This window comes from Myotis davidii, unplaced genomic scaffold (assembly GCF_000327345.1).
Source record: "Myotis davidii unplaced genomic scaffold, ASM32734v1 scaffold242, whole genome shotgun sequence".
Lineage (NCBI taxonomy): Eukaryota > Metazoa > Chordata > Mammalia > Chiroptera > Vespertilionidae > Myotis > Myotis davidii.
The window spans coordinates 1,417,295-1,437,445 of NW_006295821.1; the positions used below are offsets into that span (position 1 = coordinate 1,417,295).

The window sequence follows — 20,151 nt, forward strand, 5'->3', positions numbered from 1 at the left end:
AAAATTTCAAAATACTACACTTAATCCTTAAAAAACATATTTAGGCATAAACAAAGGAAAGAGGTTACAAGTTAAGATTCAGAATGAAAAGTGGTGAACCCTGACAGAAGCTACTAGCCAACTGCGATCCTCATCTCCATTCATGGACTTACGCTTCAGAAGTGGGGTCTGACCTGTGAAGGGAGTGGGGACTCTGGCTGCTCAGGGACCTCAGGAGGGCACACAGGTAGTGCATCCTGCCGCGTCCTCTCCGAGGCTCACTCGGCCAGAGCGTGACTTCTCCACTCACCTCCCAACTCTGGGACAAGCTACACGGAGGAAGCACAGTTTCCCCACTCAGAAACTTACTATTCTTTCCCTGTTATTTTGGGGAAATGCTACACTTACATTTTAGCTATGACACAGTCATTAAAGTAATAGTACAGAAGAGAGATAAACAGCACATACTCGCAGGCATTTCCTTGGAAGTGTTATTTTAGGAAACTTTAACAGTCTGAATTCGCTTTAAATGTCATCCTCAGGGCAGATCCTCACTTTAATGAGAAAAATATTTAGTGAGAATCTTTTCATAAAATTATTCACTCCCATCAAACTTCCAACCCAATTTTAGAGCATTCCCCCCAAAAAAGAAGGACGGAGAGCAAAGATAAAAGAAGATCGTAATTTTGCCTAGCATTCTCTTTGCTTTCTATTTATCTCCCCTATGACTGCATCAATAATTCCTTTTAAACTTTTCAGAAACACAATGTAATCCTTGCATTTCAAGTCTGTAGAAATTTCATTTAATTCCCAGGAGTAGACACCAAGAGCATAACTGAATGCATGTTTCGTGGTTTCAGAAAGGTGTGTGCTAACATAGCTCACCCTCCTGGAAAGGTGAGGGAGGGCGAAGTATTGGGTAGGGGTTGGGGGTCCTTTGGGTTTTTTTGTTTCTGTTGGACACTATATACCCTAATCTCCCTTCTGTTCATCAACATGTCAAAGACTGCTGCTTCATTTCAGGGCATTTATCATGTTCACTCACTTCCGATCAGTTTATACATGTTTTTTGCTTAATGCTTACAATAGCCCTATGAAATAGACATTTTTATAGATGTGAGGTGCCCTGGGACCACGAGCTTAAAAGGATTCAAAAAAGAAACCATAAACATTTTTTAAAACACTTATTAATAAAAATCTGTGCCTCTTGTGCTAACATCTGCTAACGACTTCAACATTCCTCAGTCTTCTTACAATTCTCAGGAAACAGACCAGCCTTGTCTTAACAACCTAGCAGAAAATCTGTACATTCTGTTTCACGTGTTTAATTTTGTTTCAGGTTGCTGATTGTCTCCAATTTAATGTTAAATATACCTATTAAACCCAGCCCTCATTTTAAATGAGATAATTATCTTTTACAGAAAATCTGTCTCATGCACTTCCAGTTTTATGGCCTAAAAGAAAACTGATTTGGTACCCTGATCTAGCTTATAGCTACATTCCAGAATACTTACCAGCAGCTTTAAGTCATTGTCCAAAGAGCTTTAGTCTAGACTGAAGGGGAAACATTTAAAAATAACCTTTCCATTATACAAATTCTAATATGCATTTCAAAGACGTCTTACCAGTACTTTTTCAGGCACTAATTTCAAGGGGTAATTAACATTTTAATTGTTGAATAATCAAGTGAATATTAGTATTTTGGGGGGTACCCCAAGAAGTCCTTTCCTTTCAGGTCTAAGTGAACGCACCTGTGCTCTGTGAGAACATTCACGGCAGATGGGTGATTGGCACAATATGAAAGGTACAAAGCTTTCATTTGTGGCATCAGATTTAAAAAGCAGCCTCCAACTCTCTGCTGAGCTTCAGGCAACCTGGAGACATGCAACACAAAGGAAATAATCCTAAATTTTATAGACAGAAGGAAAATTGCTAAGTAACAAACAGATTATTTTGAGCAAGAAAAACCTCCTTGTGTACCACCTCTATGGAAACAAAATATCCAAATCCAAGAATATTTCTGTTTAAAGCAGGCATATAGCAGGGAGAAGTGCTTACCTTGAAAGCTGCTCTGCTACGAAACAGTGAACTAAACCCCAACCTTTCCTCCATCCAGATGCCAGGACCTGTGCATAGCAGAGCTACAAACCCCCAAGTCCAGGCTTCTTTGGGTCGTGAGGAAAATACTAGTAGATGTCACGAAGCCTCACATTTTGCATGAAACAAGGAAGAATTATAAAATGTGGCTATTTGGTTAGTACGGTTTTCTACCAAAGTAGCATCAAGATATGCGCACACATAAAAAATACAAAAGCCACCTTTTTCTTCAGGTGAAGACTGGACATTGAGCACATCTATCAACCGCTCTCCTTCCCAAATCCACACTACATGATGGTTGATGTTAGAAGGCATCAACTCACAAGAACAAAAGGAACTGAAACTTTGGAAAAACCAACTTTGGAAGCTGAAAAGCATATGATGAGCAGTCATAACTGGGCAGGCAAATCCAACTCCAAGATCAAACCGGGCCCCCTGTAATCGGGCTGCCCTTCAGCGGTGGGGCCACAAACAGCTGGGTAAAGGTCTGTGAGGCAGCAAGACACTTATCTTTGTGGACCAGAAGGTCACTGGTTGAGCATACGAGCAGGAATCCTTAGAAAAAAGGGACCATGAAAGGACACTGACCAACCATCCTCACCCCAGTCTCCTTTGTCACCAGAACCCCAAAGCACAGACAGAAAGGATTGCAAACTTCAAAGCAGGAAACCAAAAACGCCTTCTCTTCTCCTGAGAGAATCAGACCCAGAGAAAAATCGAGCATAAAATAGTAACAGCAGGGATTCTCCAACAAAACAGTCAACAAGTTATAACCCATGGTCAGCACTTCCACTCAAGAGTTTAGGGCACCAATCTTCATTATAAGAAGACACAGAAATATGACCAAATACTTTTGAAAAAAAAATCTAACAACAACAAAGGACAAAAGGTGGGAATCTATGAAAAAAGGGGGGGGGGGGAGGAAAGGGACATTATAGTTACTCTGCAGGGAGCAGAAAAATATTCAAAAGAATGTAATTAATCCTGAAAGAAATAACAAAAGATCTATAAAAAAAGGAAAAGCATGCTTTTGTGGATGAGAGGGAAAAAAGGAGGGGAGGAGGGTTTCCTATGGAAAGTAACTTCACAGGGTGATTTGATTATAAATTCCTAACTAGGCAGGTCATGGTGGGCAGTCATGCCCCAAGCCTCTATCTTTTTAGTAATGTTTCATCTTTTCTTCTTTAAAATATGTTTTTATTGATTTCTGAAGAGAGAAAGGAAGGGAGAGGGATAGAGAGAAACATCATCGATAAGCTGCCTCCTGCACGCCCAATACTGGGGATCAAGCCCACAACCCAGGCATGTGCTCTGACCGGGAATTGAACTGGTGACCTCTTGGTTCATGAGTCAACGCTCAACCACTGAGACACACAGGCCAGGCTCATCTTTTCTTAACTATCCTGTAATCTATCCCACCTTGCTTTCTCCCATTTCCATGTAATCTTCCTTAGCTCCTCCTTAATTTCAAATGCACAAAAAGAAACTGCAAATTGTTATCTCAGTCTGTTGACAGGTGTGTCCTCAGTGTGGCCCAAATAAATTTTTATAAAAATCCTCTACAGGTTTGGACGTTCTTACACTGATACCTTGAAAATAAGAACATTCAGGACAAAAGCAAAGGAGCATTTGAAAATTAAAATGGAAGAGCAATTGAGAAAGACAAAAGAAATCTGGAAAATGAAGCTCTGAAATCTCCCACATTAATTGGAAAGAGAAGATTAAAAGACCAGGACAAGCAGTTCCACGTTAGGATAAAAATTCCAGATACAGAAAACAAACAAAATAAACAGAAGTAAATCAAAGAAATGATCATAAAAGTCAGCAGACTAAAAGACATGAATCTCCAATTGGAAAGAACCCAAAGTGCCAGCAGGAGGGATGCAAAATGACACAAACCCAACATATGCATCAGCATTGAAGTTCAGGATTCTAGAAACAAAGACACTAAAGACTTTGAGGGGAAAACACAAGTTTCAAACAAAAGAATCAGGAATTAGAATGGCCAGGGACTTTTCAACAACACTGAACCTTAAACAGTGGATGGAAACAATTTCCAACAATTCTACCTCCATGCATCATAATTAATATGAACATGAACTGTCTCTATGCTCTCTTTCCTCAGGACAGTCTTAGCAAATGAGAGACTGCAGCAACAAGGCAGGAAGACACCAGTGTCCAACACAGAGGAGGTGAAAGGCAGCAGGATGATAATCAAGGGAGACTCTGAGACCAGCCAGCATGACTAGAGGTGAAAACCCAAAGGCTCCAGAGTGACTTCTACAATATAACATTAATAAGTACCTAGTGTACATATGAATATATTGAAAGAAATGAACATAAGCCATGAATAAATTAGTGGCAGATATAGAAAAAAGCAAGCAGACAAAAAATGAAGGCAATTATCACCATTACTATTATGCGAAAAAGGCACAGTAATTCCATCAACAGCATTCACATAAGGCAATAACCAGGCTTATTGAGGTTTTATTGTTTAGTCCATTTATCCTTATCTGAAGTCAATGTAAACTAGCATCTGAACGGCTAGCAGACTCTTTTCCAAGTGTGAACTCCTAAGTGGGGGTTTGAATAGCCTTCAGGAATTAGCCACAGCTCTATCTGTAATATAAATAATCACTTACCTAACAAACCAACTTCGACTATTTATTCAGACACTGGGAACAGATTAAAAAGGTAAGCAATCTTCTCTACCTTAAAAGTGACTGCAATCTTTTTGGGTAAAATGAAACACATACAAAAATTAAAGAAATGTAAGACAGCCGATGATGCCTCAATTTTATGACACAAACTGCTGCCAGCCCACAGAGGAGGAAAGCACACACCCTCCAGGAGAAGGCACAAAGGCCAGCCAGCATCTTTTCCAAATCACCCAAAGACCAGTCATCACACACAGCAAGGATGCTGCACCAGAAGATACATCAGACCACCTGCTTTCTACCAGGATCCAGACACCTGAGACACACCTGTTTTCAAACTACTACATACTGGCATTTGAGCAGGTGATGTTCATACTCAGAAACAAAGTGAAATAGTAGATCCTGGCTTCTAGAATGGAGAGCTCTAGCAGGGAACCCCAACTGCTGAGCCGAGGGGGTTGAAGGTAACTGCAATGATAGGATGACAAAGTTTTATGAACAAGAGAAGAACATTGTTAGAGATGTGCACATGAAAATGATTAAACTATTAAGACTTCATTGCTCAGTGCTGTGCCATATACTGTTATGATTTCACTTCCAACCTGATCCAACACCACAGCCGTTGATACACTCAAAGGAGAACGTACCTATAATCTAAGCCAATGGATTTCATTTCTTATATTTCATCAATTAAAATTAAGTTAGTATGGTTTACATATGAACAATTACTTCATTGTACAAGGTTTTCTTTCTTTGGCCCCACTGAGCCTGGCCCTAAAGTTTTATTACCTCACTCAACCTGATTTTGCCAGAATTCACTATACTCACCACCACCTTTTCTCCCCTGGCATGCTGCTAATAATGTGGTAGACCCCCTTGGAGGAGGAACAAGAGGGCCAGAGAATAGCCTCATTCAACTCCTATAAAAGACCTTGCATGACCACTCCCTTAAGCATTAAGCCCCAAGGATAATGAGGTTCTGACTGCATCAAATAATCTTAGGAACAAAGTCTGAGGTCTGTTGACCACAGAGACAGTTTTCAGCTCCAGGCCCAGGAAAGCAGCAAATCAGAGGAAGCAACACCATGGCTGACATGAGGACCAGCTGCAAGAACTAATGATCCCTAGGTCCAACCAATCAGTAGAGATCATGACACTGAAAGAACATACCTGGAAAGCTGATGAATATTCTACTGCGATCCTCTCAAGACCTCCCCTAAAATCCCTGTCTTTGGAAAATAGCTAAAACCCCTTAAAACGAAGGACCCAGTGCAAGCTCTCCCTCTCTCTTGAGCAGGCCCATACCTTCCCCACTCCCCTTTGTTCCCTCAAAGCACATACCTTTTCTTTCTTTCCCCTAAGCTCCGTTCTTTTGCCACTGTAACCTGTTTCCTGAGTCCATGCAGCCCAGTGGCTCACTTCTTCCTCCTCTGCGACTTTCTATAACTCGTTTGAGTTCTTGGCTCTGAATTCTTTCTTAGTCAAACTCAAGGACCAAGGTATAACATCCGGTGCTATTCACCATTAACCCTCCTCTGCCACCTGAACTTCCGTTTTTAAATCTATGCTGTGAGGATAGTAATGTTTGCCCTATTTCACAAGGCTTACATGAGGCTCGCAAGAGGTATTGCCAAATGTACTGCATAAATATTAATTTATATAGTCTACATTACCTATGTCAGTGGGAAGGAGAAGCAAACATTTACTTCCATTTTGTACACAACAGGGCTGGCCTCTTGCAAAAAACCCACACTGCTGCCAAATAACCTTCATTTACCAAAGGGAATACTACCCTAGTTATGATCATGCAAGTAATGTAATTTTATGTAAACCAAAAATGTTGCAAGCAATTACAACAAAAAATATCAATTTCTGTTTGAGAGCCAGGATTTGGTTACACTGACATTCAGTTTTCCTTGCCACACCTTCCAATATGAAGTTCCTCTATGAAACCTTGAAGCCAAAGTTGAGAGAGCAAACCTACTTTCAGCATGGCAAACTGTCATCAATTTAAAGAGCTCCTGGCACCAAGGGCAGACCTCTTCCAAGAATGAGAAAGACACATACAAAAAGCTGGAAGGAAAACAAGAGACCAACCAAGAGAAAAAGTTTTCTGGTCCTTCCGGTGGCTACAAAAATAAAGATAATGCAAAAATAAAATGTGTTAGCTTTCTTTATCAGCCCACAAACAAATAAGCATAAATATCATCTGGTGGATTAAAATCTCAAAACTTTTCATGTGCATTATGACTTTAAGTCATCCAACACCCAGCAGGCATTAATAAATATCCTTTTAATGCCTCATGTTAACAATGAAATAAAATAGTCACACAGAAAAAAATCTCATGTCTGATCATCCAGAACACACCTGTCCCCTACCCCCGAAAAACTAGTATCTTGGAAAAGTGACAAAACCAAGCCTTTAATACCTCCAAACATCACATTATGCATGTAGTGCTTTACAATTTCTCAGCTTCCTGATGGCCAGAAACAACACATGCTGGAAGAAGACACTCAGAAGACTTGGCCTTCAAGGGTGTGTGCACACACGCCTCCCCATGTAGCACATGGCACCACGTAAGGAACTAAAGCCATTGGTGCCTCTACCCTCTTTCACAAGCCATCCTCCTCGCTTCAAGGGTTATTCATTCCCTACTTTTCCCTAACATCTTAAAAATCACCACTCACATGAAATCCTTCTCCTTTCTCTGACTAGTCAGCATATCCCTCCTTCAGAGATCACTACTGTAAAATTTAGATAATCTAAAATGCAGCTTTTACTATAGAAAGTAATATCCCTAAAAGATTCCAAATAATCTAGTTTCCATCTTTGAAAATGCAAATTCTCAAATGATGGTAAACTTGATCCTTTAAATACCATTTATACCAATCTGAATTTTGTAAATTTTAGCATCTTACTTACTTGGTGCATTCTTCTAAAGACTGTACAAGCATTTGCTGGAAAGAACATATTTCTTCTAGATTTCCCATTAAATATGAAGTGTTTGCTGAACTTAACCTAGAGCCAAGAAAAATAACAGTAAAAATATGTAAACAGTTTTACTTATATTCCTCTCCTCTCCCATCCCGATGCCCTCTTGAAGTCTTAACCTAATAAACAAATTGCCTATGTCTAAGGCAAACTGGTACACTAAATTCTGTGCCAGTACTTCACGCTCTATTTTCTGAAAATATAAGGAAACAGCCTTAGGTGACGACTATTCTACAATTAACACAATTTAGCATCTAACTTACTTCTCACTGGTCTGCAATGGCCGTAGATAGGTTGAAAGCACAGTCTGAAGTTCTTTAGAGTATTCATTTTCTGTTTCCAAAATATTCTGTAGCACCTACGATAAATGATGAATAAGTATTACTTGACATTAAGATTTCAAAGTTTCTGAAAGTTCATCACCACTGTTCAATTCACATTGTTGCTTTTATATAATATTGTGTTTAATATCATAGATCCCTATGATTAACAACTAAATCCACATAATTACTATTACCATGGCTATACCACTGACTAGCTTACTGCCAGGCACACATGAAACAGGTATACCTAGAATGAGGCTAGACTGAATTCCTTCATCAGTAAGTAATGCCAAGTCTATAGATAAAAAGGAGAAACAACTGATAATCACAAAAGCACAGATGCATGAATGAATCTTTAAGCACTGTTGCGCAAAAGCCATTCACAGAAAGCACATCCTGCCTATTCCATTTATAGTAAATCAAAGAACAGGCAAAACTCATCTACACTGGCAGAAATCAAAAGGGGGGAGGGCAGTGTAACAAGGGGGAAAGGGACATGACATAAATTACTGGGGTAATGGACTGTGCTACATTGTGATTTGGGTAGTTGTTACATAGGCATATACACTTGTCAAAGCTCACTGAACTGTACCCTTAAAATCTATGCATTTTGACATATAAGGTATATTCTAACTAAAAAATATATAAAGTTTATTCTTTAGATTGCGTCTAGGAAATCTAAATTAATTTGTGGGAACTAAAGACCTTCACTAGAGAATATGATAGACTCAGATTATCCTACATATATTTATTAAAAATTAAAGACCTACAGTATAAAACTACCTTTAAATAGCCAGTACAGGCATACTTTGTTTTATTGCACTGCTCTTTATTGCAAGTCACAGGTGTGTTTATTTAACAAACTGAAGGCAAGACCCTCCTCCACCAGTAAAAACATTAGGACTTATTATTGTAATACTTGCTTTATTGTGATGGTCTGGAACTAAACCCACAATAATCTCTGAGGTATGCCTGTACTCTAAAGATAGCAGATTAATTATAAATCAACTTTTAACGTAAAAGGTTTCCTGATACCCTATATTAGTGTAGCAAATTTAGCCCAAAATCACTTAACTCCTAAAAACTGAAATATAAAGTGTAAAACAGCTAAACTAAAGCATGAGGCTCTCTCCACGAGTAATCCCCAAAAGCAAAGGCTCCTCACTGGACAAGGGGAGAAGACGCCGAGGTCTGCAAGTGGAGCCGGGATGTGCAGGCAGGCCTGAGACTAATTACCAATGCTTATGCTCTATATTCTCGGCACTAAGCAGGGTGCTCTACGGTCTGAAGTTCTTTAGAATATCACAAAACCTTTTCCTTTTACAGAGGAAAAGACAGAAATGTAGAGAGACGTATAGAGAGATAACGTAACTTATCCAAAATCAAACAGCTAGTGAAGAACAGAGCCAGAATGTGAGCCTAGATCTCTCTGACACGACACTGCCCACCACTGCCTTCCCCAGCTATCAGACTAGGGGCAGGAGTCAGGGCTCCTCTGGGCCCTGACATGAATAAAGAAAGTGAAATCCCTTCCTCAACTATCTTTTCATCCCCAGCATCTTCTTTAATCAGGAAATCATATTACATGTATTTTCTGAGGATCTATTACATGCACTAACATGTGTTATATCTTCTAAAACTAACAAATGATCCTAAACTAATGATACAAAGAAAGTACAGAATATGAAGCTTTGAAACACACTTAGTTTTCTCCCCCTGGTTTTTTATAATAAAAATATATGTCTAAACATTTAAGAAAAAAGTAATGTTTATGCTTACAGCATTAATTCTGTTCACTACTGTTTTCTGTGTACTCTGAGGAGAGACTACAGTCACTCATGAGTAAATGCAAACCTGATTAAATAACTTACTTACTATACTATTTAATTTGAAGAGAATCAGAGATTCTTTCACTGTGATACTGAACACTGGTTTTGCCCCTGAATGGGTCTATTCATGGAAGACTGGTGGAGTGAGCCAGAGGGAGGAGGGGCCACTCCAGAGTTCATTCCTTTGTGGGGGAATCTGGGTGCTGATCCTATGATTATAATGTCTTTCTTCGAAGAAATACTCTTTAGACACAAATGTCAAAGCACTAGTGGACTGAGAACACAGTGTGACATCAGCCACTGCATCATCAGAGAATTATACTTAAACCTGATCTTATCCTTCAAAAATAATGTGAAGTAATAAGCCAAGTATAATGGGTCACTGAACTAAAAATAAAAATGTCACAGATATGTCCAACGAAAAGTCCTTTTTCAATGTTAAAACAGAGGTTAAGTACAAATATCAGGAATTATTAGCAACACTGGGTAGAATACTGAAAACTTAAAATTCTATTTTATAAAACATAGAGCAGTTCCTAGGTGACATACAAGGAAAACAGGGAGAAAAAAAGAGTGGAAGAATAAGTGGCCTTTCCTCAATGGTAGTATTAAGCACAGCAGGCAGCTGTAAAAGCTTCCGAAAGCATGTAGCACCAAAAACAATCCTCTGCCAAAAAGCTACACCTATTACGACAGTTCAATTGGCTCATTTCTGTTATTGTCATAAACATTCTCTTCAAATAAGTGCTAGAGACAAGTTCTATAATACAGCCATCCAAACATTCCAAGTTACACTTAGCTTTTCCACCAACGCAGGACCAAGACTTGGCTGACTGCGTCATGCTGACGCTGAATGTCCACTCTGCCAGGAAGCCACGCGTCCCTCCTCCCTAAGCACATCAGCACATCTGTGTGCTCCAGTCATCACCTTTCTTCCCTTTCTTGACTTCTGCACACTCTGGCTGCTGCAGGACCCCATGAGACCTAGCAGACAGGTTGCCAAAGCGCCACCACACGAAGGCAGGATACCAGCGAACGCGTGCAGTTCTCACAGAAAGAGCAGTCTTTACTCCACAGCCCTGAGGAACGACCCAGCCTGAGCTCAGCCAGCATGAGCTCTCCCTGAGGCATAAGGCGTGGAGAACCAAGTCCAGTCAAACAATGGTGCCACACAGAAGGAGGACATCAGGCACGCCACACAGACAATCCCTGAACTATCAGCCATTACAGCAAAGCAAAACAAAGGACGCCTGATTTCAGTCACTTGCAGACGCACAGAAATTCATTATTACCACGATTAATGGAGCACTTAGTATCACTGATTGATTTTACAAACGAGTTACAACTTTCATTGCAAATCTTGATAGATATCAGATGCTTTATTTTATATGACATTGATAATCCTTTAAAAATGAATAAATAATCTACATATAAGAAAAAATGAATAACATTAGGTAATTTTCTGAGATGTGATTCTGATAAAAAATTATCATCATAAACTAAAGCCAAATTTCAAAGACATAAACCTGTTTCATACGCACAATGGGAAGAACTAAAGAATGGCACAACTGTTCTAACCCCTCTCCCACCCACCTAGTCGCTCCCTCCCCACACAGGGAAAAATAATCACTGCACATTCTCTTTCAACCCAGTCTATTTAAACTGTATTTAGTACTTAAATATTCAAACAGTAAATTTATGAGACAGGAACTGAACCGCAAATAAACGATCAGCCTCTAGGACAGTGGTTCTCAACCTTCCTAATGCCGCGACCCTTTAATACAGTTCCTCATGTTGTGGTGACCCCCAATTTCATTGTTACCAATTGAACATAATTAAAGCATAGTGATTAATCACAAAAACAATATGTAATTATATATGTGTTTTCCAATGGTCTTAGGCGACCCCTGTGAAAGGGTCGTTTGACCCCCAAAGGGGTCGCGACCCACAGGTTGAGAACTGCTGCTCTAGGGAAAGGAGAGGAAGGGAAGAGCAGTGCTGCTAGAGGAAGCAATTTCTACAGCTCTTCCCAGCTCCACAAATCCAGAGGCCAAAGGAACACAGAGGAGCAATCCACTCCTACATTCACTGGCAATTACTGATTTAATGTAGTTTGTTGATCTCTGCATGTTCTTAATACTTAGTAACATTAACTCTCAAAGAGTTCCGAGGTGCCACATAAAATGTTTTATGTTACTGTACCTATTGGAAGAAGTTATATTATGTTATATTTCTAAATGTGGGGATTCACAAGGTCTTAAAAGTATTTCTTCCAAGCCCTAAGGTTTACTAATATAATAGCTGCAGCAAAAGTGCAGGTTCACAATGACATGTCACCACAGAAAGCTGGGCTTAGCAAGCAAGCTGATGTGCATGCCTGCACCCTCGTGTGTGAAGAACTGGCCCTGGGAGCCTGGCAGACCTGGGCACAAATCCTGGCTCTGCTACTTCCTACCTGGTACTGTACTTGTCTATGGGTCTATCTCCTCTGTTTACAAAAAGGGATTTCTTTCACAAAAGTGTTAGCTCCCTGACTTAGGGTAGAAAGGAATCTTACAAACCACCTAGTACAACCTTCCAACCCAAACCTGGAATCCATAACTCTTAGCCAGGAGGTCATTATTTTACAAGACAGCCTTTTCCATGGTTAAATAACTCAGTTTTTCTTTCATTCACTGAGCAAATGCTTAGCTCCTACTCTGTGCCAGGCTACTGCTACCACCTGAAAACTTTCATGTAGATCCTGATCTATATAAAACAAGGAAAGTATATAAAAACAATGGGAGCAAACTTTGCCAAAGACGTCAGCAAGCCTCTCACTGTCGATATGAAATGTGGGTGGGATATAAGAAAGAATGGCAACAACTCCCTAGGAAAGCCACAGGGAACGAAGCTGCATACCCTTCTATAATACCCAGGGCACATGAGATAATAGACTTTATCCATACACAGCCGGGGCAGAGACATCAGATGTCAAAGAATTGAAAGCAATCTTGATAAAGATGGAGAGAAGCCAAGGGACAGGTAAAAGATACAATAGCAGCAAAATTAAGGCTGAGGTTAGAATGCTCAATGTACACATACAATGTCAGGTCAGAGGCTTGGTGTTCTCCCAGGCCCAGCATGCAAAGTTTCCAGGCAACTAAAGGAACAAAGGGGAAAAGACAGGTGTACCATTTCTCTGGAGCACAGAAAAGGTCCTGGAAATTTGCCACAGCATTTTAAGAAAGATGCATGTCTATTTTATACATTTATTAAAACTACTGATTGCTGCCTATTATATCATATTTACAAATTTCAAATGCAAAAGCTGCCCTGCCTTTTTATGATATTTGGCATGAATGGAAAGAGAACTGTTTGCTCTTCCCATACACAAAGAATACTGTCATACAGTTTTAAGTCACAGTGTACATTCCATAAAGCTGGAAAATAAAACCACAATGTATCACTGAACATGTAAGGTAATAAGAACCTGTAACTTCCCAGATCAACATATTTAGTAGTAAGAGACCTCGCTCTCTAAGGACTGAGAAAACTCCTGATTCCTTAAAAGAGGTGACTCAAGACTTCTCCCGCTCTAGAGGTGGGCATCAGCTTCTACAACAGCAGTGCTCTCTCATCTTTAACAGGAAAGGTGTCTATTACCATCCTGCAGGTGCCGTTTATGTTCTTTTATTGTCAAAATCCATCTATTTCAGCCCTGGCAGGTGTGGTGTGGCTCAGTCGGTTGAGTACTGTCCCCTGTACCAAAAGGTCACCAGTTTGATTCTAAGTCAGGGCACATGCTCAGGTTGTGGGCTAGATCCCTGGTCGGCCTTCCTCAGAAAAAAAAAAGTCAACATTTTAAAAATACCCTGGTATGAGGGTATTTTTAAAAAAAACCAGTCTCAGGCATATCACAAACATTTTCTTTAATTATATGATCCTATCGTCCTTGACTACAGCTCTCCCAGGTAATCCTTAAATGGAATTCCTGTTGGTAAACGGAATGGTATGGTGACCTCAGTGATGCCTAACATCCCAAATGGTCCTAAATAGTCTTCCCAATAACCTTGAAAACCCAAGCGCCAAGTACTTTGCCAGACACCTACTTTAAGACCAACTGCTAATCCTCTTAACAATACTACAAGGCCAAGACCAGCACTACCAACCTCATTTTACAATGAAGTGACTATATAGGCAGCTAGGGACGCGCACCTGGCCAGCCCACCAACAGGGCACACAATCACTATACACAAAGCCTGAATCCACATCCCCAACCCCACTCCAACCCCATCACCTAAAGCAAAGGCACTCCTGATTATTCACTGACCATACACTGAGAACAGATTGATTTCAAATAGTTTTCACATTCAAAAATACGGTGGTAACTGGTTTTTTATAAAAACTAATCAACTATTTAAAGTACCCTGGATTTTTTTTTCTCTCCCTTCCATTGTCACTCTTCAAGACTAAGGCCCCAATGCTCCCACCTGTGGTCACTAATGTCCTCCTTCCATCTTCAACAATCTGGACTCCGGTACCAAAGTAATCTTCCAAAATCACTACCACTTTTATTACCAAACAATAAGATTCTGCCACTCAAAAGAAGCCATTCTCTGGTACACTCCCTTCTACTTTCTATGACAATATTTTTACATAATTAAATCACATTACCTAAATAATTTTATATTCTGCTTATTGTACTTAACATCATTTTTTATATTTTTTAAAGTGCTTTTTTTTAAGAGAGAGTATAGGGAGGAAGGGAGAGGGAGAGAGAGTAACATAAATGTGAAAGAAACACATTGATTGGTTGCATGTACCCCCAACTGGGGCCAGGGATCAAGGATGCAACCCAGGTAGGGTATATGCCCTTGACCGGATATCAAACCCGCAACCCTTTGTTGCCTGGGCCAATGCTCTACTCATTGAGAATACCAGTTAGGATTACATTTTTAATAATTATAAATGGATTTACTTCTGGCTACTTAACCATTCCTGTATGGTTATATATTTAGGTTGCCTGTAATTTATTACTATCACAAATAATCCTATGAACACACCTTTGCACAAACATCTTTCAATACATTTCAGGTAATTTTTCTGGGATGGATTTCAAGACGTACAATTACTAGATTAAAGGGCTTGAGTGTCCTTAGAATTCTATACACACCTGCCATATTACTTTTAAAAAATCCTTATATAGATTTACATTTCCACCATTATTGGAACTGAATATTCTCTCTTTAAATCTCTGCTTACTGGATACATATAACATTGCTATCGAATTTTTTATGGTAAGCTTAACTATTTAATCAGAGTGGGGTGGACTGAATGTGTGTGTCCTTCCAAGATGAACATGTTGAAAACTAAATCCCCAATGTGTTGGCAGTAGGAGGTGAGACTTTTGGGAAATAATTAGGTCACAAAAGCAGAGCCCTGGTGAATGGGATAAGTGTCAATAAAAGGATGAAAAGGCCAGAGCTTGCACTCTCCACCCTGTAAGGACACAACAGAAGGCAGCACTCTGTAAACCAAGAAAGTAACTTCATGGAGAACCCGATCATGCTGGCACCTTGATCTTGAACTTCCAGCCTCCAGAACTGTGTGAAATAAATGTCTGTGTTTACTCCACCCAATCTATGGTATTTCATTAGAGGAGCCTGCACTTAGTAAGGCACAGCTATTCATATGTATCTATTAATTTTAACGTAATTGTCTTAATTAGCTCTTCATACTTTAAAAATAATCTTATGTTGTTATAACTGTTGCAAATAATGTTTGACTCTATACTAATAAAAGGGTAATATACTAATTAGACTGGATGTCTTCTAGACATCCTTCCAGACAAAGTCACAGCGGCTGCAATGGCTGAGGGCCAGTGGTGCAGGAGAGGCGGCAGTGTGGGAGGAGAAGGCTCTGGAGGCAGCCGTGGGAGAAGGCAGCACCATGGCCCCTTTTGCAGAGACGACATGGGAGAGGCCTCAGTGTGGGCCGGTCCAGTGCCAAGGCCCCTTCCACAGAGGCAGTGGGAGAGGGGGCTGTGCAGTCCAGTCCCAGTGCTGCCCCTTCCACAGAGACAGTCGCAGAGGCAGCAGCGTGAGCTGGTCCCGGTGCCACACCTCCACAGAGGCTGGACAGGGTGCGACCTGCTGTGCCTCAACATCCCACAGCCCCTCCCCAAGACAGCCTGGCCCCAGATCGCCCCCCCCCACCAGTGGGGGGTGGGGAGGGGGGTGGGGGCAGGGCCAACACTAAGAAGTAAGGGCCAATGGCTAACAGTCCTAGCAGCGGCTGCAGCGGCCAGCAGTGGCAGCAGCAGCAGGCTGATGGGGATGGTGCCTTCCCCTGATCAGCCCGGTCACCTCCCGCAGAGGAGGACATCCCCTGAGGGCTCCTGTACTGTGAGAGGGGGCAGGCCAGGCTGAGGGAACGCCCCCCCCATGCATGAATTTTTGTGCACCAGGCCTCTAGTTAATCTGTAATTTGGTTTACATTGTTTGAAGGCACAGAATTTATTAAACTTTACATAGCCTAATCAACTTTGATACTTTCCTGTATGTTTCCAACTCACTGTTTTTAAGTTCTAAAAAGCTTTCGCCCACCCTAGCCCTGCGCAAAGGCATTATCAACCAACCACATACAGACACACTGGCAAAGGATGGAAGCATGGTTCAGCACAATTTTCAAGCAATCTTTGGCTAAATACTGAACTCTGGTGAATACTAGAAAAGCCAAGCTTAAAATGTAAAAAGTAAAGGTTACTTGCACACAAGCACTTTGATATCACAAGAGTCAATCTGAAAATTGAAATGACCTCTAAGTGGCTAACAGGTAGCATATACAGCTTGTATACACTGGACAAAGGGACAATTCCTGGCCAGAGCAGGAGAGTGTGCTAGAAAGCAGGAGATTTCATCAAGATACTCAGAAGAGTGTACCATTTAAAACTTATAAACGGTTTATTTCTGAAACTTTTCTTGTAGTATTTTCAGACCAAAGTTGACCATGGTTAACGGAAACTGGGAAGTGAAACCACTGAAAAGAAGAGACTACTTTAGACTCTTAATAGAAAATAAGTAGCTCTCTCTTTAGAACATCACTGTGGATTATGAATGCATTATTCCCTACATGAAGCCCTTCCCAGAACAGAAACCAAAGTATCATTTAAGAATACAAGAGGAAAAGGAAGCTACAATAGTTAAAAGTTAAGTATTTCTACTAAGAAACTGCGAAAAACCATAAAAAGACTTAGTCTTTTTTTTTTGGGGGGGGGGGGGGGGGAGTTGTTTTTTAATTTATTTTTAGAGAGACATATATAACACATCATATACTAAAATACAAAGAAGATAGTGGAATCACATCCCAGGAACAAACATCCAACAGGCACAGGAGTGAAGAGGATGTGGAGAGCTAAGCATAACCAAGAAAGGAAGGTGGCCCTCAGAGTTGGGCGGAATACAGGATGTGCTGAGGAGTCCAATGTTCTGAAAGTTGACAAAGTTGAGATGGAAGTCAGAGTCCAGATGAAACAGATGATTGGTGAAAAGAAACCAGAGAAGTACAAGGTGAGACTCAAATACAGGATTTCTCAGGAAAAGAAAATCTGGAGTTGACCAATACAAGGAAAATAAGTCAAAGATTGCTGATGGCAGGCGTTTAGGGGCATCGTGTGCAGAACGCAGTGAATGAGAAGTGTTAAAGTGAACTGATGAAAAGAGGAGGCAATGAAATGGACATAGGGGGTGAGAAAAACAATTGACTGTATCCATGTATCAGAACATATGCTAACAAGGGGGAAATTTCTGCTATTTCTATTCACTGCTATATGCCCAATGCCTTTAACAGGGCCTGACAAAGAGTGGGCTCCTAATAATAATGTTAAGTGATTGAATTTTCTCTGAGGCCAACTTGCTCATAAGATTTGGGGCAAATGGAAGGTAAATGCTTAGAAAGCTAAATATGCACACACAGAAGAGACTGTGGCAATAGGTCAGTATAGAAGAACTGACCCATATTCAAATCTGTCGTAATTGCCCTGGCCAGTGTGGCTCAGCTGGTTGGAGCATCCATCGTCCAGTACACTAAAAGGTCTCAGGTTTGATTCCCCGTCAGGGCACATACCTAGGTTTCGGGTTCCAGCCCCAGTTGGGGCATGTACAAGAGGCAACGGATCAACATTGCTCTTTCTCTCTCTCTCTCTCTCAAATCAATAAAAACATATCCTCAGGTGAAGATTAAAAAAAGTCACAATTTTTCATCATTTCTTTTATTTTTTAATGGTTGTCCTTTTTTTAATATATATTTTTTATTGATTTAAAAGAGATAGGGGCAGGGGGAAAGAGAATCATCGATCGGCTGCTTCCTGCACGCTTCACACTGGGGAATCAGCCCACAATCATGTGCCCTGACCAGGAATCGAACCGCAATCTCCCAGCTCATAGATCAACACTCACCCCACTGAGCGATGCCAACCAGGCTCACCATCTATATCCTATATAATAAAAGGGTAATATGCAAACTGACCCCAAGAGCAGAATGACTGGGAATGATTGGTCATTATGACACACACTGACCACCAGAGGGCAGATGCTCAATGCAGGAGCTGCCCCCTGGTGGTTAGTGTGCTCCCACAGGGAGAGCTCTGCTCAGCCACAAGCCAGGCTGACGGCTGCCAGGAGAGACTCTCCTGCCTCCTCAGGAATGCTAAGGAAGGTAAATGCTTAGAAAGCTAAATATGCACACACAGAAGAGACTGTGGCAATAGGTCAGTATAAAAGAACTGACCCATATTCAAATCTGTCGTAATTGCCCTGGCCAGTGTGGCTAAGACTGCAGCTTAGGCTTGCTCCCTGCTGGCAAGTGGACATCCCCTGAGGGCTCCTGGACTGCCAGAGGGATGTCTGACTGCCAGCTTAGGCCCAATACCCCCAGGAGCGGGCCTAAGCCAGCAGGTGGACATCCCTCAAGGGGTCCCAGATGGTGAGAGGGCACATGCTGGGCTGAGGGACACCCCCCGCATGCACAAATTTTTGTGTACTGGGCCCCTAGTAATACAATAAAAGCCTAATATGCAAATCGACCAAACGGTGGAACAACCAGTTGGTGGGGGGCAGGGCTGGCGCCAGGCCAACCAAGGCGGGTGCCAATGGGCAGAGGGAGGGGACGGCAATCGTGGGGCGGCGGCAACCAGCGGCAGGGCAATGGGGGGCAGGGCCGGCCAGCGCCATTCCCCAATCGACCCACTAGTCACCTCCTGCAGAGGGAGGCCAGACTGCAGACTAAGCCATCAGTCGGATATCCCCTGAGGGCTCCTGGACTGCGAGAGGGCACAGGTCGGGAGGGCTGAGGGACCCCAAAAGTGCACGAATTTTTGTGCACAGGGCCCTCTAGTCTATATAATAAAAGCTTAAGCAACCGTTACAACAGAGCAACCGGTCGCTAGGATAAGCACTGACCACCAGGAGACAGATGCTCAATGCAGGAGCTGCCCCCTGGTGGTCAGTGCGTTCCCACAGGGGGAGCACAGCTCAGCCAGAAGCCAGGCTCACGTGACAGCACTAAGGAGCAGCAAGCCAAGCGGTAAGGAGCAGCGAGCAGGCAGGCGGTAAGGAGCAAGGGGTCCCGGACTATAAGAGGGATGTGCGCCAAGGGGTCCCAAACTGTGAGAGGACTCAGGGGGAGCTGAGGGACACCCTCCCCCTGCTCCCGCACAAATTTTGTGCACCGGACCTCTGGTTTCTTAATAAAAGTACAGAAAATGATACACTCATGGTAAAAGGGTTACTGCAAAGAAAAACTAATCAGTTGTTTATTTCACTTCAAAAATTCAAAGGTCTCATGGCCTCAAATTTATGTATCTGAGAAAAATAAAAGATTGGAAGTAGGGGGGGAAAAATAACTAAATAAGTGCATACTTTCCACAGAATTCAAAACATAACCACATTTTAAAAGTTTACTGATTTATCATACCTAGTTATATAATAGCAATGTAAAACTTTATCCAAATAAAGATTATCATTTCCTATTTTCTGATTAGATTTTTAGATTTAATATCATAGATATCTTTAAGCTTACAAAGTGCTCATGTTAAGTTTCAAAATGCAATACCAAAACATTAATGGTAGTTACATGTGCAGAACACGTAATGATTTTTATTTTTATACTAGAGGCCCGGTGCACAAAAATTTGTGCACTCGGGGGGGAGGAGGGTCCCTCAGCCCGGCCTGTGCCCTCTCACAGTCTGGGACCCCTCGGGAGATAACGACCTGCTGGCTTAGGCCTGCTCCTGG

At 41.5% G+C, this 20,151-nt stretch overlaps 1 protein-coding gene across 7 annotated transcripts in view; it reads right to left on the reverse strand.

Annotated features, from left to right (window-relative positions):
- ARHGEF7 (Rho guanine nucleotide exchange factor 7) overlaps positions 1 to 20,151 on the reverse strand; it is an 80,397-nt gene that overhangs the window by 37,251 nt on the left and 22,995 nt on the right. For all 7 annotated transcript variants that reach the window (XM_006770685.2, XM_006770682.2, XM_006770687.2 and 4 more), the window contains exons 6-8: positions 7,989 to 8,083; positions 7,657 to 7,752; positions 1,731 to 1,853 (exon numbers count right to left, since the gene is read on the reverse strand). In XM_006770685.2, the coding sequence (XP_006770748.1) occupies positions 1,731 to 1,853; positions 7,657 to 7,752; positions 7,989 to 8,083 (314 nt within the window). The remainder of the gene's footprint in view (positions 1 to 1,730; positions 1,854 to 7,656; positions 7,753 to 7,988; positions 8,084 to 20,151) is intronic.